General features: G+C 39.2%; 1 protein-coding gene across 1 annotated transcript in view; it reads right to left on the minus strand.

Annotated features, from left to right (window-relative positions):
* Nucleotides 1-25,657, minus strand: part of THSD7B (thrombospondin type 1 domain containing 7B) — a 628,673-nt gene that overhangs the window by 512,037 nt on the left and 90,979 nt on the right. Inside the window, exon 2 of the mRNA XM_042446231.1 lies at nt 5,888-6,062. Within this exon, the coding sequence (XP_042302165.1) occupies nt 5,888-6,026 (139 nt within the window). The 5' untranslated portion in view covers nt 6,027-6,062. The remainder of the gene's footprint in view (nt 1-5,887; nt 6,063-25,657) is intronic.

Genomic DNA, 25,657 nt, shown 5'->3' on the forward strand with positions numbered 1-25,657 from the left:
TGTGGCTTTGGCGATATCGCTGTTCTTATTAATTTATACTAAAATTTTACCAATACAGCTCTATGAAAGAATTTCACTATGAATACACTGTGGTAAAAAAGAGCATCTCCACTACTAATCTTGTGGAATGGGGTAGGGGAAAAGTAAATATGCTGTTATACCTAAATTAACTACTTATATTAGAATTAAAATAAAGAAGATATAATTATCACATATTTTCCCCAGAACTGGCAATTATACTAGCAAAACAAGCCTTATTCTTTTATATGTGTAAACATTTATTAAACATGCTCCAAAAAGGAAACATCTAGTAAATTGCTAGGATGCATTTGGTCTTTTGTAAATGCAGAGTTGCAGATTGTAATAAAATATCTGTACAACAGACAAATGAAAATTCATTCTAAGTAATAAAGCTACACAAACAATAAAATAACTAAAAGTAAAAGTAAATCAGCTGTCAAAACCCTGCACAAATCAAATGGTTTCCATTTGGTGCCTGCCACCAATCTTTGTAAAGGGCATAGCATTACAAAGACACACTTGGTGGGCAAACTGTGTCCCCTGTTGTCACTCACTTGGTTTTTGAAAGTAGGGACATAAGGCCTCTGCCACACTAAACAGTTACAGACTTTTGGGAATCCTGGGATTTGTAGTGTGGTAACTTACAATTCTCTGCTAGAGGGTCTCATTGCTTGCCAAACTACAAATCCCAAGATGTCCTAGGACGTATCCATAGCACTTAAAGGAAGTAGCAAAGTGTTATAAATGGTGTAGTGTGAAGAAGGCCCCACAGTAAGACCTTTGAAGTTGGTCTCAGAGAGTGTTCCATATTTGCAGGCAAGTGGCCTGGTGACATTCAGTAGTTGCTCTGTGTCAAAGATGGCACAAAAATTGAAATAACATCAAATGATGTTCTGAACACATTATTTGAAAATGAATCACAACAGCCCACCAGAGGTTCTCTAAGGTCTCTCTGAGTCCTAACTTAAGTTATTAACCTGACCACTTGCAATTGTTCCTCTGGACTGCACTGCAAGATACTACAGTTACAGGAAAGTATTACTTCTCTGCTCACATCTGTGCTAAAATGAGCTCTAGTCTGTGCACATTTAGATCTATTTGCACCATGCCCATAGTTCTGGCTGCTTCATTTTTCCAGATTTTAAAAAAAACAAAGCCTGTCATCTCATAGGAACAATATCTACCACACAGATTCATCTACCACCACACAAATCTGATCTATCACCTAGATCAGAAATGGGCAACTCATGGCCCTCCAGATGTTAGACTGCAACTGCCATAAGCCCCAGCCAGCACAGGCAATGACACTGGGGGAGGGGGGTTGAATTGAACAACATAGCAAAGGTCATAAGTTGTCACCCCAGTATTGACCATGCTATGCAGGGATGTAGCCGGGGGGGGGATCTGGGGGTCCGGACCCCCCCTTCCATTAGAAAAATGAATGGTGTGTGCTGCTGCGCCGCCGCACTCAAGCCCCATTATAATGGTGGCACTTAGTCTGGACCCCCCCCTTCCCAAATCCTAGCTACGTCCCTGTGCTATGTCAAAAGATCACTATCCAAGAGCTGTCAAGAAGCATGAATTTCTGAACTATTGTAACCAGTCCACCAACCTGTAAGAGTAACCTTAAGCATTTACTTCTCACTCTTTCCTTACTGTCCACTAGAAGGGACTCCACTGGTAGGGACTGCCAAATAAATACCACGGTTGCTGAGATGAAGCCCTGTTAGACTAGAGCATTACAAACACCTTGTGGGAACCTACACTGACATTGCACTGTGGTTGGGAGGCCTCTTCCTGGAGTCACATCTTTTGTGGTGCTGCATAACGTCTGAGAGATCACAGTTCACACAATCTGATTCCCAGCCACTCATATTTGTTCACCCAGGTCTATGTGATACAATCCAATTCAGTAGTTTGGAATCCTAGTTTACTGTTGCTTCCTCCGGTTTCAGTCTTAAAATACCATTCAAAGTTTAAGGGGAAAAAATTGCTGAAAAGACCACTTGGATCTCCTTGGCTGACAGCAAGCCCAGAAAAGACATCTCATAACTGCCGAATAATTCATCCTATCAGCTCATTCTCAACATACTAGACAAGATGGATAAAGCACAGCAAAAGGAAATTTCTAAAAATTATAGTGCCATTTCATGTGACTGTCTGTACTTCACCATAGCTTAATATCAGTCACAAAAAGTAGACCAGTGTAATATTCTGTTTTATTCCATTAAACAGAATTTCTATTCTGACACTGAGATTTACAAATCAGTACGTGACACACAAGTGTTTTGAGCACACATCCAAGTAAAAGATCAATTGTTTTCAATGACATTTTAAGATTTCTTAAAACTTCTGAGATGTCTTATAGAATCAATGAAAATATGCCTGCAAAGGTCAAAATATCTACAAGGTATTGTATTCCTAGAAAGGGTTAACATCTTGTGAACAATAATCTGCACTTTCGGTTCACAATATAAATGTAACAAGGAACTTGAGAAACTTTTGAAAGCTATATCTTTCAGCATTTTCTCACCAAAAGCTGCGTATAAAAGAAAAGTTATCTGCATTCAGTCTTCCTACTGGAAACTCCACTTTGCAAAAAATATAGGTAACAAATTATTTATCTAATTAAAGTGCTAATTAAAATGACCCCCAAATAAACTTTCCACAAAGATCATCAATCAATACTATGCTAATGCTATATATCATTTTAGGATATCTTTGATATCTAATTTTACAAACTCCAAACCTTAGATCTCAGACTGTGTTTGTAAAGATTCTGTTTAATTGACTCATAAATAGAGTTAAGGTTGAGATCATAATTATGTTTACATGTGGCTTCTTGCATTCAGTTCAATATGCCTCGAAAGGAAAGAAAAAACCTGCTGATGACTTCCACTTGTCGAAGTTTACTGATATTCAGGAACTGAAACAAAAGCATTCTCATTAACAACACTGAAGGTGACTTTGTGGAAAACAGAAAACCTACATATATTATATTACCATTTTTAACCATTTAAATTTAAAGATTTAAGCAATCTTAAGTTATATGTTAAGCCAATACTTAAGCTGCAAGAAATGTATGTGAAAAGAACCTGCTCAAATCGAACTCTTTCCTTTTCTTCATCCAGATATGGACCCTTCAACTATGAGTGGAAACTGGCAATGGATATTGGAAAGATTATCAGAAACTGTTGGAAGATTTTTGCATGCAAACTCTCCTCTCTCTCTCATTCATACTAACCATATGACTTAGGTCACTCCCGTTTGGGACTAACAGACATTCTTTCAAGTTTTCCTCCTGAACTGTTAGTCCTCCATCTTCCCCCTCTCAACTTTCTTTGGAAAGATGGTGAGATAAATATCTCTTCTTAACCTGAACTATTCACTAGCTACATTAGGATATAGCCTCTATGTAAATACTGTCAGCCCTCCTTATCCATAGATTTTTTTTATCCACTGATTTTTTATCCATAGATTCAAGCTTCCATGGCTTGAAAATATTCCAAAAAAGTATAAATTCCAAATAGCAAACCTTGATTTTCCATTTTATATAAGGGACACCACTTTACTATGCCACTGTATATAATGGAACTTGAGCGTCCGTGGAGTTTGTTATCTACAGGGCTCCTGGAACCAAACCCCAGCAGATAACAAGGGCCCACTGTATAGATTAAAGGCATTAGCAAATTTTTGTTTTAAACGACAAGCTACATGCTTGTTTCTTTTTTGGAGTCAGTCTCAGTTCTTAGGAAAGCATAGTTAGACAACAGCACATTTCTGCTGCTCTGCTAATTTAAAGCTAGACCCTAACAGGCTTGGATTTGACATTTTTGATATTCAATATTTTTGTTTCCTTATGAAAGGCTAAAGTCTTAGAAAACTTAAATTACCCTACAGAAACACTACATGATAAGCCCTGAATAAACAAGTCTCCAGATAAAAGAAGTAAAAGACAAAGCTAAGTGCCGAATACAACAAAATAAGAAGGGGAAGAAAAGAAAAGAAAGTCTCTGCAGTATGGTTTAGATTTGTCCCCTGCTTAGGAACCAAGGAAGGGCATAGACTATGTGAATCAAGTTGCCTCAACAATTTCTGTTTCAGCAGTCCAATTGCCAAATACTTACAGCACATGAGAGATACACTGGTAGATCCCAGTGCAGATAAGATTATGTATTGCACAGTAGGGTGCTAAGAGATTCCTGTTCCATCACTTCATTGTAGCAATGCAATTTAGTGGAAAAGTTCAGACAAGTATTCCACCCCCACAAAACTATTGATCTTGCCAACATTACCTGGTCAGAATTCAAGGGAATGAGATAGATTTAAGAAATCAACAATATGATTGAACTTGCAGCCTCTGCTTTTTTGATACAGTAAAAAAAAAAAAAGTAAAATAAGTTCAAAATATCGGTCTTTTTAAAAAAGGCTTTATTCATTGTTTGTGAAGAGAGGAACCTGGAAATCCTGAATAATGCCAGCCAATCACAACCTTCAAAAGGGTGGGTCTGGGGCTATGGGTAAAGTAATATAAAACCAGATGCTAGTCTGTTAAATGGTTAGATAGGGCCAGTTAGGAATAGAGACATGGCTGGAGGTAGGGATAGATACATCCAATTGGTAATAGATACTGAGCTGATGAGAACATGATAAAAATTTGGTTTGATGGCAGAGTGTGGGAAGAGTTAGGTGGTAAGTATTACTTTTTTTTAACTAAAGTGCTCCACTGTATTGTATCTGGAGCCAGCAGAATGCTACATGTTTAAACTTCTGTGCTATACAAAAAGCTTTTCCCGCTTTGTTTTTTTAAAAAACCTCTGAGCCTGAATATATTTTATTTCTGACTTATTTAGGTCTAATCTGCAGAGCAGAGATAATACAGTTTGACATGGGTTTAACTGCCATGCTCAATGCTATGGAATTCTGGGATTTGTAGTTTTGTGACATATACAGCTTTCTCTGTGAGACAGCTCTGGTGCCACAACAACCTACAAATCCCAGAATTCTATGGCAATGAGCCATGGAAATTAAAGCAGTGTCAAACTGCATTATTTCTGCAGTGCAGATTAGACCTTTGTAAGAGAACTGGGTCATGTGCTACCAGACTGAGCCCACCAGTAAACATATCTCCTGGTGTATTATAATGGCCAACTTGGGACTCAAGTACTAGATAGAAGCAGGGATCTTAGGGTTAAAAGGCTAGGCCCCTAGCCACTATGGGAAATTACCACAGCCCAACAGTTGGAACTGTGCGGCCAAACAGGAGAAGGGATATATAACATCACCATACTTCTATCACATCTCTGAACAGGTTACATTTCAGAACATGCAGATATATCTGTAGAAGGCAATAATTAAAATTGTGGCAAACTGCCATCTCTTTCTGTTTAAGGTAGAGATTATCTGTTTTTTCCAAGGGTCTATAATTCTATAAAGGTAGAGTAAGTTCACAAGGGTAAGTTCCATGTGGAACTAGGCAGAAGGCAAGCCACTAGAACCTGAAAGGAATTAGAGTGAAAACAAACAAATGAAAACATACAATAATAGTTGTTGGAAGTATTATTATTTGGCATGCATGAGCCCATTTAAGGGATGTTAAAAGTTATTTTGATGTTCAAAAAAACATGTGGTACAGCTGTCCCCGTCACAACAACCTGTAAAAATAAATCCAATGTGCATGGAGAAAGCTAGAGCACAAAGAAGACTGGCTTTTACTCTTTATTCCATTTGTTTGTTATATCAGCTTGCATATAGAGTTTAGTGTCCAACTGCATTCTGAAGAACCATACATTCTGAATAGTTTTATAATTAAGTCCAAAGTTCCTTAACTGTGCAAAGAACCAGGTAAATAAATATGCATTCCTACCTGTCTTCCAGACAAACTGATGCGATTTTCTGCCTTCCAGACTAGACGTATGTAATAACAAGACAGCAAGTACAACCAAGCATCTTCTTGTGGTCTGCCATGCCCAGTGAGCGCAAAACCAGCTATCCCTTAGAATCATACTTCATGGAGTTCAATCCAGTTCACTCCACTATTCCTAAAACAGAGAGAATTTTTTAAAAGTGAAGACAAGTTTATTAAGGAGCACAGTCTTCAGTTTAACTTTTAAAATGTCACTTTTATAAAGAACGTATCATTCTCATGTCCTTAAATTCTGAGTTGATAATGAGATCATAAGAACACCATGAATCACCTCTTACAATTTTTCAAGTGATACTTCATATATTTTCCCACATGATTACTCCATCCATGTTGAAAAAAGAATGCACAAAAGGTAGAAAGTTCCCGTCAGCTGTGTGCTTTGGTTGTTGTTGTTTTTTACCAGCTATCTCAATCAGAAGAAGACTAGGAATGGGAAGGGCAGCTATGAAAGAACTAGACAAGATCCTAAAGTGCACAGATATGCAACTGAGCACTAAAGTCCGACTCATGCAAGCCTTAGTACTCCCATCACCATGTAGAAATGTGAGAGTTGGACAGTGAAAAAGTGGAGAGAAAGAAAAAATAACTCATTTGAGATGTGTACTGGAGAAGGACTGGAGCGTGGCTTTGGTGCAGCTTCTGAACTCTTAGGACACATGCATCATTTAAACAGCATACCTTCAAAGTGGCCCGAAGCAGCTTTATTTTGGCCTGTCTGTATGGGGCCCATGAGTTGAGATTGACCCAAAGGAAGTTAAGTGCAACCACAATTCGCTGCATGTATATATGATGTGAAGTTGGGGAGTTGGGACTGGCTGTCCAAGCATCATTAATCCCATTTGAAAATGTGTTTTTTCCATGAAGATACCCATGAATTATTATTATTTCCATTTATTATACAGTGGATCCTTGTTATACGCTGGGGTTTGGTTCCAAGATCCCCCGTGTATAACAAAATCCGTGTATGCTCAAGTCCCATTAAGTATAATGACATAGCAAAATGGTGTCCCTAATAAAAAATGGAACATCAAGGTAAATTTATACTTTTTTGGAACATTTTCAAACCGTGTATGCTTAAATCCGTGTATAAAAAATCCATGTATAAGAAGGACCGACTGTACATCTTTTACTTTAAAACAAACTCAAAGCATCTTAGAAAACAAACAAAAGTTAAACATAAAAAAATCACTCATGTAGAACAACTCCCACCCCTCAAAGAATATATCACAGGGGTCCTAACAATATTAACCAGTCACATCTCATTAAACAACTTGGAGCAGAAGAATATCTTAACCCAACAAGAAAATTATCAGGTTTCTAGTATGTCACTATGGTACTTTATCCTTTTAAAAAGTCTTATCTTGTATCTATCCAATACACACAAATGTGTATCAACATGGATTTAAAAAGAAAAGGTAGCTACACATATCTACCCAGAATGTCTAAGACATGTCCAGTACATATACTTCCAGATTTAGAATGTCCAAAGACAATAAAACCACAATTGACATGGTTTTATGTGCACAAGTGAGTACTTATGGTCATTTGCATTTTCCTGCACATGTGAGCATGTATCCTTGTTGTCATTTTTGGAACACTTATCTGGTCCAAAGAACAACAAACATGGTGCAATACATTAATGCTTCTGAACACTGAAGCATTTTACAGAAGTACAGTTTCACATTTAGTCATCCTACCTCCCTCTGTACTGAGTGCCATACAGCTGTGACCACTGCATGTCTGATACACATGCCCTTGCTTTCCTTGCCAAAAAAGTGTCCTCCTCTCTCTCCCTGGGTTGTGCTTGAACTCTTGTCCCAGGAGGTTGTGGGTGCTCTCTGAAGAAATCTTGCCAAGATGGCTACATGCTGCAGGGTTGCTTGAGTTATGCTCCAAAGGGGTGACTATGAGCAGCATTAAGAGATTCAAACTCCTGCCTATAAGGGGCCCTGTAGACTTGTATTAGACTAGAAGTACTGTGTCATTGGGACACAGGAACTGGGTCCATACACTGGTCTTCTGTTCATTACTGGAAGTTTATTGGTTACTTCCAAGTGCCACAACACAGTGACATCTTCCCTGGCAAAGTGGCCACTGGTAGTGTGCTTCAAGGGATGTCAAGGACACCCTCAGTATGATTGGCAGCTACCACTTCTGTATTTTGCCATTGTGTGTTTTCTTCCTCCCAGGCTAAGCATGCACAAGATACTACAGTTAGTCTTCCAGCCATCTGTGGAATAATTACACCAGGAATTGACCAGTGATAGTCCTCCTGAACTTGGCTTGCCAAAGTGCATGGAAGTCTATCTGTCTCTCTAATTGAAATATTTCTGCTCTGCTCCATATCAAAAAGATCACAAGGCAATTTACAAATAACATTAAAACAACAGTTTAAACAATTTGAAACAATAAAAATAAGTTAAATTAGCTTAAATTTATTACACATAATAATGAGTAAAAACAGATTTTAAGTATTTTAATTTTAAAAAAAGAAACTATGAACATTCGTTTCCAGGGCTAGCTATGTTGGCCATATAGCGAAGTACAATCCAAAATCCACAAAACAGTGACACCTTCTTAACAAAGGGGGATGTGATCTCACAGAGAACTAAGACATCTTGAATCTCAGAGGAAGTACCTTTGTGTATTGCTAAAGCAGTTCAAATTTTATCTGCTCAACTCTGAAATGTTTTGTTCCCACTACCACGTAATAAGAAGGAAGAGGGGTCTGCCTGCATAGATCTCTCTTCACACCATTTCAGGACAGAACAACACAACAACATCTTGGCAAAATGAGGACTGTTACTAACTTGCTCATTTTTAAAAAACTTCTCCTGTATGATTTTTAACATCTTTGCTAATGAAGAAGCCAGTGGAGCTTTGAATTTTGTGCATCTTCGTTGGCCAAATAAAGGTACCACTGATTTGTGGATTTTAGATATTATTGTACTACTGTATGGACATTCATATTTGAGATGAATAATTGAAGCCCAAAGGCCTTTTACTTGGCACCAAAATGAAATGATTGCTGATGCCAACCAAGCCTCCTAAAAGTGAGAGTTCCACAATTGGGGTGCCACAGCTGATAAGTCCCTGTTGCATGTTCCAACACTGTGTATTACTGACCTCACTGTTGGGTCACAGAGGAACCACACGCACACACCCCATCACACCTGAGTCATCAGGCAGAGACATAAAGGGAGATGTGTTCTCTCAAGTATCAAGGTCCCAAATTGTTGTAGACCAACCATATCTGAAGGGCAGTTGTTACCCATTCCTGAATTGGAGTACAACACTTCCCCACATGCTACCAGGTCCAACATTTTAAAAAAATAAACCCACAGATTTTCAAGATGTTTCACAAAGCTGAAATACAAATGGTAGTATCTCTGACACCTAAATATTACATGAACAAAATGCAACAGCAACATTGCTTTGTTACTTAGAACAAATTTATAAATGGCTGATTTTCTGATGCTTCATATGTCATGCATTTCTTTTGCCTCCTAAGCATTTATCTTGGTTTTTAACATTTTACATTTTCTACTGGTCATTTATCTTACTTTTTATAGCATGAAGCTGCCTATCTAGGAATAGCATAAGCCAAATATAAGGGAAAAGGCTTCTTTCCACAAAGGTTTAGTCACGTAATTTTTGTGCTTTTCTTTAAAGTTACCAGCTATTAAAAGTTTAGTTCCAACCTATTCTATTTCTCACCTTATAAAGCAAACCATTGTTGCTATACATAATACATGGTGTTCAGTTCTTGATAAGGCAAAGATAAACTGGAAAATACAGTCCAAAGCAGATATATAATTTAAAAAAGAAAAAGAAAACAGTGGTTTTATTTAAATTATGGTGGAACAGTCTCTATCATGATAAAGTTTTGCAATTATATTTATCAGATATAGGCTACCCAAAATAGAAGTGTAATGACATTTTTATCTAACTTCATTCATTCATATACTTCAACACCCTAGCAAATGGAAACTATTTAAAAGCTATTAATGCAGGCCTTCCTGGGAAAGGAAAATATGTAAATTATGTGCTTGCCAATTTCTCCATGGAAATTGTTCTTAACACTAATTCAGCTTAATTGGGGGGTTTGTTTTTGAGTCTAACAAGTTATTAATCCTGCTATTTATACTTATATCCTGCTCCTCCCTTAGACGTTCAGTTGCAGCTCTATCTGCATCATTGTAGACTTAAGAAAATCATAATTCCTGAGCTAATTACAAATCAAACCCAACTTTTATGAAATTACATACCCTCCAACATTTCACAGATGAAAACTGGGACACATGTGGCCAAACAATACCGGAGTGTGGCGAGGACAGAAATTGTTATTAATGAGGACGAATCTACAAGCCTGAAAATGCTGCCACAGTTTGCTTTTTTTCCAGAGCCTAGTAGACAAGATTCTGCCCGCACCTCTCCCCTTTCCTCTGCATTGAATGCAAAATACTTTTGCACTTTAAACTCAGTTGACAGTGACTGAAATAAACTGAGAAAAGAGGGGAAATTGGAAGAGGAGAGAGAAAGTGGGACATTTTAAAAACAGCTGAAAAAGTGAGACAATAGAAGATTACTCAGAACTGTCTTTGCCAAACCAGGACCATTTGGTGGGTATGAAACTAGAGCTTTCATAAACAGCTCGCCTCAGTCACCTTATAATCATAACCTCCCTCTTCTCTTTCTTGTTGAAAGCTGATTTCAGCAGTATTGAGGAAAGTGCTCCTGTTCCTACTGTTCTGACAGACTGCAAAGTGATTGGCCTAGTCCTACTTATTTTGTGTGTGCCCTGAGCTGAAATTGCCATTGGGGAGAAACAGAAGGTTGTTGTTGTCTGCTTAGTGTTGTTATTTTTTAAAAAAGTTAATAAAATTAAATTGTTCAATGCAAAACGTACTGCTAAGTGTTATAAAGAAGGGAAAGTGCTATCCTTGTGCAGATCCATGTAAACACCAAGGACTATCACACGAGCCTTGGTCCCACCACAATCACATTATTAAAATAAATCAAAAACATACTGGTGGGGGCACTTACTCATATGACTGTCCAACACTGGAACACCCACTCCAGGAAGTTACCACATTTGAGGAAAAATAATATAGCAGCATTTTGGGATCTTATTGATGGATGCTTCCTGTCAATGTAAAGGGGTGCTCTAAGAGCAATGGAGAAACAAAATGGCTATGAAGTCGTGCGATGAATACAGGCAGCCATCCATATCCATGTATCCTTTATCCATGAATTCAACCATGTACAGGTTGAAAAGATTCCAAAAATATACAAATTCCCAAAAGCAAACCTCGATTTTTCTATTTGGCATAAGAGACACCATTTCACTATGCTGTTGTATATAAGAAGCCCTGAGTATCCACTGATTTTGGTATCCATGGGGATGTCCTGGAACCAAATCCCAGTGGATAGCAAGGGACCACTGTATTGTCAAAGGTGATTTGGTAGCTTTAGTAGCAGATTAAAAGGTGTGTTTGATAAAAGTCCCAAGTATCTTTGACTAAGGGGGAGCACAATGGACTGGCCAAGGAGCCTCACCTGAGCATGTCACTGAAGCTGGTTTTAAAACACAGCTGCCCCCTATCTGGGAGCCTCTAAGAAAGCAGATAATTTACAAGGCATCAAGTAGCTTTTCTCAACCCTGTAGCAACTCCCAGCAAAACACATGTAGCAAGCAGTGGCTCTGCTTCCCCCTCTCTTGTAGCGGAGTAGTAGTTGGTCACCTCAGTTCTGTTTGCACATCTCAGGCTTGGAACTCTGGAGAAGTAAAAGGTATGAATTTTGCTGACTTTAAAGAAAGGCCAAAAGTTGACACCATATGATGTCACTATCCTGAAGAATGTATCATTGAATACTAAAGTTAGGGTGGTTGGATTCCCCATTTATAAGTATGGTCATGAAAACTGGACTGTGAAGAAAGCTGAGAGGAAGAAAATCAGCTCATCTGAAATGTTAAAGAAGACTTCTAAAAAGACAAATAAATGGGCCACAGAGCAAATCAGGCCTGAACTCTCCACAGAAGCTAAGATGACTAAGCTGAGGCTATCATGCTTTGACCCGTATCATGAAAAGACATGACTCACTAGAAAAGAAAATAATGCTTGGTAAAGTGGAGGGAAGTAGGAAAAGAGGAAGACTACATTCCAGATGAACAGACTCATTGGAGAAGCCTCAGGCCTGGGTCTGCACGACCTGAACAGGGCTATTGATGATACAGGGACTTGGAGGTCTTTCATTCACAGAGTACCATAAGTCCAAGTTGACTTGAAGGCAGTTAACAACTACAACCAACCCTGGAGTATATCTTGATCTAGTGCAGAAAAAGGTTAGCCATAAACAATGGTTGTCCATGGTGGAATGAGGGTCTACCTTCCCAGCTATATTGAAGTAAAATAGACAAGTGTATAAGGCCAATGGGATTTGCTTATTCAGCAAAGCCAGATTTTATTTATTTGGTAACTAGTTTTACAGCAAGGCATGTAAGATTCCATCCTTAGCTACTGGGATAGAAGGGAGAGATGTGAAGTTTGTTTCTTCATCATGGCAGCAAATTGTAGGAAAAGTAAGAGACCAAAAGAGCAACTGGTGAACACCTGGAGACACCATTATGGTGAAACAGGATGAAGAAAAAAACTGGTCAAAGCCTTTTTTTTTCTTTATTATCTTTAGTTAGATTTACATTGAACTCTCAGTGAACTCAAGGCAACATATATGGCTACCCACCTCCCCAGGTTATCTGGGATGATGAACCCAAACTCCTGGACTCAGTGGAGATAACTCCCTCAACAGTTAATTTGTGTGGCCAGATAAGGACAGAAGCACACACTTCATCCAGCTCCAGGAATGGCCCGGATGACCTGTAATGAGGCAACTCCTGTCTTCCTTAGCTCCCATGTGCATGCAAAGCAATCACCCCTTGTTATCAGGCATAGCAAGTGGTCCCAGTTTACCCTATGTGTGTGCCTATTTCTTATAGGGACCCAATTCCAAATTACACTGAAAATACAAGCTGGAGGAAAGTGAGGATTTCCTTCATAATAAGACAATGAAACTTATTGATCAAACACAGGTGCTGTATTTTGGGGAGATGTTTGTAACTGATATGTTTACAACTAAAAAAAAGAGGATGGCTTAAAATTATTTATTTCAGAAATGTAAATTTATAAAAACTCATTGGACTAAATTGTGATGGGTATCATGCAGCCCTCCAGAGCTATTGCACTGCAATGCCTAGCATTCCTTACCACTTTCTGCTATCTTCAGCTGTTGGGACAAGAGGACCAAATAATTATGATGGCTGGACTAAACTGATATACACTGAATGCAAAAATGCTCTTAAAATCACCTATCGCCTGTGTGTGCACACTGATCTTCTTCTAAGAAAAAAAATCAGAGTACCAAGAACTGGAAAGAATTCTCTCAGTGTGTATGCATGTGTGAGGCCACTGCTTATAATTCTCATCATCCTGTAATTTCTTGGGGAAAGCTGAGAAACCAAACAGGCCAGCTGCTCTCTCTGACACAAGCAGAGAGATTATATCAAGTCAGAGGAACTAGGAATAAATTAGACTGGCTAAAACCAGATTCTCATATTTCATATACCAGATTAACTACTTTGGCTTCACTAGTTTGCACCAGAGTAAAACAGCAAGATCAGAATCAGACACTCAGTTTTCATAACACAGTCTGAAACATTAATAGTCTTGTGAAGAAATGCTGTTTAAAAATGCACAGATACCATATGCCAATCCACAACAGCATGAATAAACTGAATTATGTAGGCATCCAACATTCACATCAGCATTAGTCAGTTTGTATTTCAAGCCTCCAAATGTGTTAGCATAGTTGATGAAGGAGATGATGAAGAAGAAAGGACCTGTTTGTATTTCCTTATTCAGAAGTCAGCAGTTTTTATGCATATACAATATATATATATATATATATATATATATATATATATACACACACACACACACACACACACACACACACACACACACACACTCATTCATTCACAAGTGACTCAAATGCAATCAGGTAGCATAGTGTGCAATTTCAAATTCAAGTTACAATTTTCCTCCCTTGCATTCAGGCTATCGATTCCCCTGTTTTTTTCGGATGAAAATCATTAAGAATAAATGAAAGTTATAAGAAAAGGTGAAACTGGGTAATATCATGGTTCTTTAAAAGAAAATGGGATCTGTTATTACACTCCCTTAACATTTTTTACCCGTGGCATCATTAAGGAACAAAAAGAAGTTTTTGTTTGTGAAGGGTTGAAAATGCAGCCAAGGAAAGAGAAAACTATGGAGGAGATATCTTTGGGAAGGGAGCAAAAGGCCATCTTCCAGCCTTTTTAATCCTGGGTGTAAAAACCTGTCTAAGGAAAGCAGTTAAAGAGCTGGAGGAAGTTAGAATGTGTTGCAACTGTGTACAGCTCCTGTATAGGAGCTCCTAAACATAGTACTGGACATGTGAGGAACAGTCTCCCTTCCTGAGCTGGCTGAGTGGTGGTGTTTGAGTCCCCTCAGCTTGTTGTACTGGGGGACTTCAACATCCATGCGGGAACTGCTCTGTCAGGCGCAGCTCAGGACTTCATGTCTGCCATGAAGTCTCAAGCAATATCTGTGCTTTCTGTATGTCACTGGGACCTCTCTGCATACGTTCAGAGGCGTTTTTCCTCCATGTCTTCTGACTACTAGAACGAATGTTTGGAAACTTGTTGGGCTATTCAAAATATGTAACTGTAAATTAGGCACTCATGACTGTTTCATATTCACAGTCCCTACATAGCCCCTAATTTAAAGGATACATGGGGAGTATGAAAGTTCCCCAATCCCTATTTACAGGGCAGCAGCCACTGCAATCAACAGAGGTCTTTTCTGATCGATCGTGAAGCAGCTGGCTGAAGTTTCCAAACACTCCTTGCCCAAGTGATTACCAGGGCAAGGGGAAATTGCAACAGGGACTGCTGACAGGAGGATGTGGAAATGTCAGTTAACTGATAGGAAAACAGACTCACCTCAAACAGAACAGCTGTGGCCCAGTAAGTGAGGACTGGGTCAGGTCAGGATTCACTACATAGTTCTGTAACTATGCACTTATCCATTTGTATTTCCTCAACAGGATACTAGCCAATATTTTGCTACCAAGCCCAGACATGATTTACAGAGCCCTGGAGATTGATGAAATATAACCATAGATTTAGTATGCATTATTTCATTTGGCTTATATTTGATTTAAATAGCCTACTCTCCTTTTTCCCATTCTGCCCCTTTCTGCATATGCTGCTTTATACAGTACTTGTACAGAAAAGCTAAAATCTAACCAACATGTCAATGAAGCAGGGGAGAATTCATTTACTGCCCAAATAAACTTCTTTACAGCTGAAACAGCTGACTCCTGAAAATCTGACAACCAAGGTTTTTTCTCTACATTTTTACTGAGTTTTCCTTCTTTCTTCATCAGCCAGCACCAGCACCTTATCACCATGGCACAGTTACCAAAAAAAACCTCTTAAAGATCACAGAACATAAAGAAAATGGCATTGCTATAGTGGTTCTAAAAATATATCTTTAGGTCTATCAATATAATTAGAAGGCCAAAAAAGAGAAAGTGGGAGGGAGACAAAGTAAAAGCCACAAATTCCCTGCTTGACTACCACAAACTTTTGATTTTCAGTGTACGACCTGGAAATTTAATGAAGGAAGCTTTGCATTTAGAAGTTTAATTATGAACTCAGTTAAGTGGATTATAATGAAAGATATCTCTAGCAAGGGAGACCAAACAGATGCATTATGAATACATTAAGGAAAACACCAGAGAACCAAGTTTCCATCAGCAAAAAGGATTTTAATTAAAAGAATCATAGAATGCAACTCTTCTGTGAAGTGATATTACTCTTATACTCTGTTCATCATTAGGTACTATGAGCACAAGGCAAGGAAACTACTCCCAAGTTTGGATAATAATTTCTAACACCTTTCTTCATGGCCTAGAATATGAACAGGTCATTCAAAAAGGAGATGCAAGTGAAAGCAAGCTTTTTTCATCTGTATGCAAATAGACAGCATTATACATCTGTCCAAATGCCTGAAAGGCTTCTGTAATAAAGCTATACTCAGAAGATGGATATGGATTCCTTATTCTACAGAAAACTGACAGATAGCATGCAATGGAAAATGCTGAGGAGTCATGAAGATCAGACAAGCAGATCTCATAAATAACTTCTCCTCAAATGGTTCAACTTCAGAGTGAACAAAGTGATATATAAAATCCATCTTTATTTTACAAACATTTTTTCTTAAACACATTTTATTATAGCAAGGATCTCATTTAAAAAATCTTGATTCAGTCAAGTGAAGTCCATTACATATTTACATCGCCCACATTTTTAAACAATGGATTAAAACCAATTAGCAGGCACAACAAGTACAGATCTACTGGAATTCTGACTTGCCATTTAGCAATTAATTCAATGGATGCAGCAACTGGATTTAGGCCATTGTTGCCATTGGTTCTTAGCTAGACTATTGTCATGCACACTAGCTTCCTTTAAAGATGGTTTAGAAGCTTCACTTGGTGAAGAATACAGATGTCCAGCTGCTTGCATCCTCACAGAGTATCTTACCATGATCTGATGACTGTAGGATTATGTGAGTGTTAACCATGAAAATAAAATTTCCTAATTCTAGACCCACAGAAATTTCTGAACAGTCTCCAAAAAAACACCACAAAGAGTATGATACAGTAACCCAAATGAGAAGTAATCAAGACATGCATTAACATGGCCAGATCTGACATGGTTCAGACAATGCACAAGCTGTAACTGCAAATGTGCTCCTGGTCAAGGCCTGAGCTGCCTGACTTACAGGTGAGTACAAGAGTACACCCAAACTACAAACCTGAAATTTAAGCGGTAGCATAACCATATCCAGCTCAGGTTGAATGCCTTTTCCCTGCTCTACCTTTTGATTCATGAAAAGCACCTTTGTCTTGTCTGCTTCTGTTTGCTCACTCTCACCAAGTCCCTAACAGTCTGCAGACACTGGAGTTTGATGGAAAGGGTTGGGTGTCTCACCAAGTTGGTTTATAAAAGTCTAGATAACTTCTTCCTGCCACTTCATGTTGATGCTGAATAGCATGGGGGAGAGAAATCAAAAAGAAATCTCACCCCCAACACCACATTCTGGTCTCTTGCCTCCAGGAAAGAACAGAGCCACTGTGGAAGAGTGCCTCCAAGATCCATTGCAGACAGGAGAAAGTCAAGGCTGAAGGTATAAAAAGCTGTTGAAAGGTCCAACAGAACCAAAAGGGACACACTTCCCTTCTCTAGTCCCCTGAACAGTTAATCCACCAAGGCAACCAAAGCATCACAATCACATAATAAAGTCTCAAGCCAGACTCAAATGAATCTAGATAATTCACTTCATCCAGGAACCCTTGGAGCTTGACAGCTATCACAAACTCCTGAATCTTGCCCAAAAATAGTTTATTGGAGACTAGAGGGGAGAATTCAGTGTAGTGAAGGTTCAAGCAGGATCCCCCCCCCCCCATAATAGCCTCATCACAACCCCTCTTAGACAGGTTAGAGCCCACCCTTTCTGTAGCAAAGTATTCATCACTGTGCTTACACACATCCAGTTCTTCTCTGGCTGCTTTTATAAGCCAGGAACAGCATGCATCTGACATCCATGTGCCAGCTGTTACTTCTCCAGGGATCCTGTCCACATACTCACGTTGCACAAATTCAAGCATATGACTATATAAACTGCAGCATCTAAGCCAGAGTGGATCTGAGCAGTTGTGAGACAGTCATACTGAGTAAAACTTGCTGTTGGCTACTGTAAAAACTGTTACTGTAGTTCAGGGTTGTTGTTTTTTAATTAACCAGACAACAGTGGTGTTGCCCTGGAACATTCAGTGCCAGTTCCAAGCACCATCAGCAATATTTTATTCTCACCCAGGGATTTTTTTATTTATATATATATAAATAAATATATATAAAAATCCAGGATATATTGCAGGAAATAAGCATGTGCTTATATTATTCAGTCCTTACAATTTATCCTGGGTTCTTGGACCATTCCTCCTCCTACTCATACCTGGATTTGGCGGGGGGAGGGGGGAGTGAAACAAATGTTCCTTACTGTATTTAAAATTATTAGAACACTATACCATCAAAAAAAGAGGAGGAGGAGGCGGCGGCAGCGGCATGCTGACATGAGTCTTACAACATAGACAGCCAATAGTGAGCAAATGGGCTGAAAATACCTGAATGATGTTTGGATAGAATTGCCTACATTGACATGAGATGTGACTGAGGATTAGCCAAAATGTCATACATATTCCTTCAGCTTTCCCTAGCCCCCACTCCCACCACAGCCGGGTTCTACAGGGACTGGAGGCTCCAAGTGGATGTAAACATATTTTATTTACTACCCTAGAGTTGCCTCCAACTCATGGGGACCTTATGAATGAGACATCTTCAAACCCCCCTATCCTCCACTGCTCTGCTCCATTCCTGTACATTCATGCCCTTGACCGCCTGACTGAGTTTATCCATCTGGTATGTGGTCTCCCTCTTTTTCCACCTTTCTAAGCATTAACTTTGTTTCAAATGAGTCATGCCTTACCATGATTTGCCAAAATATGACAGCCTCAGTTTTGTCATCTTATCTTCCAGGGGGATTCCTGGATTGATTTGTTCAAGGTCCCGTTTGTTTGTCTTTCTGTCTGTCTACAGTATCCTCAGCACTCTTCCCCAGCACCACATTTCAAATGAGATTATTCTTTTCCTATACGTTTTCTTCACTGTCCAGCTCTCACACCCATACACAGTTATGAGGAGTACTATGGGTTGGACAATTCTGACCTTAGTGCTCAGTTGTATGTCTTTACTCTTTAGGATATTCTCTAGCTCTTTCATAGCTGTCCTTCCCATTCCTAGTCTTCTTCTTATTTTGGAATTCCTTAGTGCACTCCATTAGCCATTGTATGCTTTACAATGTAGTTCCTAGTGCTTCTACCTTTCCTGAACTCCACTTGGGCTTCTAGGATTTCTCCCTCCATATTTCACACCAGGACGATTGGCATCTGTGCTGCAGAATTTTGAGCATGGTTTTGTTTTCATGGGAGATTAATGCTATGGTCTTGTAATTGCTGCAGGCTTTTATGTTTACCTTTTTGTGGATTATGATGTATATGTTGATCATTTCCAGTCTGTTGGTCACCATTTTGTTTTCCATATTTGTTCACACATGTAAGTTAGCACTAGAGTTGCTTCTGTCTGTGTGTATTGTAGCAATTCAATTGGAGTATTGTATAGTTGGCCCTTCTTATACACGGATTTTTTATACACGGATTCAAGCATCCACAGTTTGAAAATGGTCAAAAAGAGTATAAATTTCAAATATCAAACCTTGATTTTCTATTTTTATAACAGACATCATTTTGCTATGTTATTATATTTAATGGGACTTGAGCATCCACGGATTTTGTTATACACAGGGGATCTTGGAACCAAACCCCAGCGTATAACAAGGGTCCACTGTATGTTACTGGTGATTTGTTTTTACCAGTTTCTCATATCGCAGCTTCTACTTCACTTTGCAATGCACCACCAACCAGTAAAAAGTGACACTTTCTGCTGTGAGAGCTCTTATCTCTTTGCAGGAGCCTGGAAGAGTCCTTAATCTGCAAATACATTCTTCACAGCAAGCTGTCTTGTGAATTGCATTCTGTTATTGTAAGACAGAACAGAGGTCCCCTGATCACTTGAGAAAACTCCACCAGGTGACTTCTTGCAGACACAATAGTGGCTAAAAAGTAAGATTTCTTCATTTCACCACTGCCATGGAGGCAGCTTTCTGATGAGTCCTTACCTTTATTCAGCCAGCCCTGTTCCAAGTTTTCTGCCCTAATACTCTGATCCCCACCCCACTCATTTCATCACTGCCAACTTCCTAGTATTCTACGGGATTTGCTTAGCTCCATTACATGGGAAGGGAATCATGTTTATTGCCTTGGCCAGCTCTCTGTTCCACAGGACAACCAGGGCTTCAACAGGATCACCTTTCATGGCACAGGAAATTCAGTAAGAGCCATCAGGAATCCATCTAGATCCATAAGCTTCCTGGGATGGATCATTTTAATTTCCTAGCCACACCTGCAGAGGTTCTGTGTCCTGGTGAAGCTAAATCCCAGCACATAGTGATAGGCTCATGACAGAAAGTTCTTCAACACCCAGATCATCATCATCCTACCCAGCAGAGAAAAAATGTAGCCTTCAGCATGGGTAGAGCCAGACACCACACTGGACAAATCTATAAAGTTACTCCCAGCAGAGCAGCCTCAGCATGGATGGTGAAGTCCCCCAATATAACAAACTGGGGAGGTGTCAACATCCCTGCAGATACCACCTACATCAGCTCAGGAAGAGAGACGGTTGAGCAATGAAGTGGGTTGTACACCAAAAGAATCTTATAGTGTCCCACTTTCACAGACAGGCATACTAAAGGCACTCATTGGGGTGTATTGTTTGTATACAACAACACGTTGAAGCTACCACATTGAGTTTACTTTCAAGCCCACATAGCCCATTTTTGCTATACATTTGCTGTCTTCCATAGGCTTCATATATTGTTTAAGTAGCATCAAAGTAAAACCCTAGCACATAACACTGACCTCCTTCTTACCAAGATTTCCAGCTTACTATGCTGCAGATTCTCCAAAGAAAACTTTTGCAGTACCATACCCTAGCAAGGACAATTATCTCTTCAGTCTGTAGGAGACCAGAGTTCACGTTCTATCATCACTGGTCCTATCATTTTTGACCTTCCCTGCTGTCACTCCCATTATAGTTCAATTAAGAGAGGAGCCCTGCAGTGGCTTGATGAGCATCTGCTGGCAATACCTGGCAATAATTCAATAAGAACGCACCATAGGAAGAAATAATGAGAAGTCAACTCAGTTGTTCCTTTTCCCCTTGAGAATGCAGAGCAGCTTGGCTTATGGGAAAGAGCATGACCTACAGAACATTATACACCCATTGCACATTTCAGATTTTTAAGCATGTCATTATTATCCCAGAACAAGAATATATTTGTTTATTCTTCATGTACACAAAGTCAAGACATTTCCTAAAATCTTCTTTGTCTTCTTCTTCTTCTTCTTCTTTCTATTAGAAGATTTTCACACAGCTGCACTTCCTAAACAATCCAGCCATGTTTTACTAGTGCTTACCCCACAGTAAGTGCTGGTCTGAAAATCTCCTTAGTTTAGATTTTGGGTGTAAATATTGTTGGTATAAATGCTTTATAATGAGTAAAAATGTCATTCCTCAGTGTTTTATAAATACAGTTGCACTAACCTAGGAAGATGAAGAACTTTCTTGGACTGACATCCTAACTTTGCATATTGCACATGTGAAGAGAGCATAAAGCAAAGACCCAGCTGCTCGCATTTAAGAAATAATGATCTAAAACCAAGAAACCAAAGGAAGACTATAAAATTTAAAGTAACAGTTTATATATATTATAAATATGTAATATTACAAAGGGATTTTTTTTAAAAAGCATCATCTTTTTTTTAAAGAAAGTATTAAAATACATTTAAACCATGATTAAAAATATGCAAAATACAAAAAGAAGCAAACTGCTTTGAACACTACTCTGCCATGTAATTAAAAAGCTAGTTGGGATAGGTTGTTTGGTCTCAACTAGAGACGATTGATTGAATGACTGGTAACATCTTAACCAATGTTTATGTAAGTCCCATTAATTCTATGAGACAATTCTGGATACATATGTGACAGCCTTACATGCCCACACTTCAAGCACAGACATTGAGTGTATTGAGGCCAACTATGCAATGTCAGAGCAAAACTAGTGGTGCATTCCTGACCATTAAGGGTGCTTACGAGAAGGACACATTATAATTCAATCTTTAGAGCCATTCAGAAAAATTCAGAAATGGGCAAAAGGGACAAGAATTCAGGGAGGGTTTGCCTAGCAGTTTTCCCAGCAGAAAAAGGAAAGCTGTCTGATTCTTGGTAATAGCATCATATTGCATGGTTCTAGCCATTTGTGTGTGTGTGTATTTATTGTGAGAAGGTGTGGTATAGTGGTTTGAGTGTTGGACTATGGCTCTGGAGACCAGGGTTTGATTCCCAGATCAGCTATGAAACCCACTGGGTGATATTTGGAAAGTCACATGCTCTCAGCCTCAAGGCGAGGCAATGACAAACCTCTTTTGTACAAATCTTGCCAAGAATACCCCATGATATACTCACCTTAGGGTTGGCATCAGTCAGAAACTACTTGAAGGGACACAAACACATAGTTATTTCCCTCACTCATTTCTTGAAAGCCTTCCATGACCATGTAGCCTCCTAAAGGTCCAGAGTTTGATGCTAACACACACTTGACCTCTGCTTCTCCAGCTCCACCAACCACTGTTGTGAGGTATCTTGATCACTCACTAAAAATCCACTTTGGCTCTATTTTGTGCTCCTGCGCTTAGAACTACCTCCAAGAAGAACTCTGAAATAAATGAGAGAAACAATGCAATAGGAAGGTGTCAGAGAGGGCAACAGAGAATTGTCCCTCTCTGATTTCTTTGTGAACCAGCATGGTGTAGTGGAACAATAACTGAGGAAGGTCAAGGAAGAAAGTGCAAAGTCTGACTTGCTGCTGAACATAAGGAAAATAAAAATAATGACCACGGAGGACCTACATAAATTTAAATTAGACAATAAGGAAATTGAAATAGTTAAGGATTTCTTGTACCTTGGATCTAACATCACTCAGAACAGAGACTGCAGTCAAGAAATATGAAGACTAGGAATGGGAAAGGCAGTCATGAAAGAACTAGACAAGTTCCTAAAGAGTAAAGCTATACAACTGAGTACTAAAGTTAGAAGCGTCCAACCCATTGTATTCCCCATTACCATGTATGGATGCAAGAGATGGACAGTGAAAAAAAAGGATTAATAGAAAATCAACCCATTTGAGATTTGGTGCTGGAGAAGAGTGCTGAGGATACCACGGGCAGCCAAAAAGACAAAACAAATGGTTCCTAGAACAGACCAAGCCTGAAGTACCCCCAGAAGCCAAAATGATCAAATCGAGGCTATTGTACTTTGGCCACATCATGAGAAGGCATGACTCATTAGAAAAGGCAACAATGCTGGGAAAGTTTTAGGACAGGAAGACTGCAAACCAGATGACTAGATTCAATTAGGGAAGTCACAGGCATGAGTCTGCAAAACAAGCACAGTACTAGAAGACAGGGAATCTTGGAGATGTTTCATCCACAGGGTCGTCATGAGTCCAGATTGACTTGAGGGCAGTTAACAACAATGATAATATAGTGGTTTAGGTATTGGACAAGGACTCTGGAGATCAGGATTTGAATCCCTGCTCAGCCATGGAAACCTGCTGGGTTATCTTCAACAAGTCACACACTCTCAGTCTCAGAGGAATGCAAAAGCAAACCCTTGCAGCAACTCTGACCAAATCTTGCCAAGAAAGTCTTATGATAGGTTTGCCATACATTGGAAAGGCACCCAACAAAAATATCTTCTATGTTTCTCTTCCAAGCTCATTTTGCCATAAACCTTTCTTCCTTCAAGCTGTGCTGTAACTAAATCAATATGTGATTAGAAATAAATGAATTACTTTTACCCATAATTTAGCTCTCTCTCCATTTTCTGCATGTCCACTATTGTATCCTATGTGTTAGAATTTAGATTTTAAGCATATGTGGGTAGAAACCTATCACCTCATATTTGCACATATTGCTGCCAAATACACTGATGATTATTGTTTTTTAAAATATAAAAAATATAAATATGGTGGCGCAGTGGTTAAATGCCTGTACTGCAGCCATTCACTCAAAACCACAAGGTTGCGAGTTCAAGACCAGCAAAAGGGCCCAAGCTCGACTCAGGCTTGCATCCTTCCGAGGTCGCTAAAATGAGTACCCAGACTGTTGGGGGCAAATTAGCTTACTTGCTAATTAACTTACTTGTTGTTTACTGCTATGATCTTTGGAATAGCGGTATATAAATAAAACAAATTATTATTATTAAAACAAATTATATATATAGTTGTGGAAGTAAATCATCATCACCACCACCATCACTGACAAAGTGGAACATCCTACTCCTCATCATTACTATCCATCAAGCAGAGATCAAAAACACTGATGTTTATCACACTATACTCTTAAAGTGCTACTATTCCACTTTGACTCCTCTAGCTGCCTCCTGTTGCATTCTGGGATTTGCAGTTTTAAGGAGGAGTATTCAGAATTCTCAGGCAGAGAATTCTAAATACCCCTCCTTAAAACTGCCAATCCCAGAATGCAACAGGAGGCAGCTAGAGGAGTCAAAGTGGAATAGTAGCACTTTAAGAGTATAGTGTGATAAACATCACTGTAATTGTTGTTATGTGCCCTCAGGTTGTTTCCAACTTATGGTGACCCTAAGGCAATCCTATGATTTGGCAATGTCTGTTCAGTAGGAGTTTGCTATTTTCTTCCTCTTAGGCTGAGAGAGAGTGATTTGCCCAAGGTGGTGGTGGTTTTGTATTTTGAAGTTGCTTCTGGTGACCCTAAAGTGACCCTATCATAGGGTTTTCTTGGCAAATTTCTTCAGAAGGGATTTATCATTGCCATCCACTGAAGCTGAGAGAGTGTAACTTGCCCAAGAACACCCAGTGGGTTTCCATGCCCAGGCGGGAATTTCAACCCTAACCGCCAGAATCCTACTCCAAAACTCAAACCATTAAACCATGGCAGCTCATAATTACTGTATATACTCATATATAATATAAGTCTCCAGGACCAGATGAATTACATCCAAGAGTATTAAAAGAACTGGCAAACGTAATATCAGAGCCATTGGCAATAATCTTTGAGAACTCCTGGAGAACAGGAGAAGTCCCAGCAGACTGGAGGAGGGCAAACATTGTCCCCATCTTCAAAAAGGGGAAAAAAGAGGATCCCAACAATTATCGTCCAGTTAGTCTGACATCTATACCAGGAAAGATTCTAGAGCAGATCATTAAACAGAGAATCTGTGAACATCTAGAAGGCAATGCCTTAATCACAAAAAGACAACACAGGTTTCAGAGAAAGAAGTCATGCCAGACAAACCTAATCTCTTTCTTTGATAAAATTACCAGCTTGGTAGATGAAGGGAATGCTGTGGATATAGTATATCTTGATTTCAGTAAGGCCTTTGACAAAGTTCCCCATGACATTCTTGCAAACAAGCTTGTAAAATGTGGGCTAGACAAGGCAACTGTTACATGGATTTGTAATTGGTTGACTGGCCGAACCCAAAAGGTGCTCAACAATGGCTCCTTTTCATCCTGGAGAGAAGTGACCAGTGGGGTCCCACAGGGCTCTGTCCTGGGCCCAGTGCTATTCAACATCTTTATCAATGACTTGGATGACAGAATTGGGGACATGCTCAACAAATTTGCAGATGACACCAAATTAGGAGGAGGAGCTAATAGCCCAGAGGACAGGATCAAAATTCAAAATGACTTGAATAGACTAGAAAGCTGGGCCAAAGCTAACAAAATGAAATTCAACACAGAGAAATGTAAGGTACTGCACTGAGGGCAGAAAAATGAAATGCACAGATATAGCATGGGCGACACCTGGCTGAATGAAACTAAA

The sequence above is a fragment of the Sceloporus undulatus genome, chromosome 1 (assembly GCF_019175285.1).
Source record: "Sceloporus undulatus isolate JIND9_A2432 ecotype Alabama chromosome 1, SceUnd_v1.1, whole genome shotgun sequence".
Lineage (NCBI taxonomy): Eukaryota > Metazoa > Chordata > Lepidosauria > Squamata > Phrynosomatidae > Sceloporus > Sceloporus undulatus.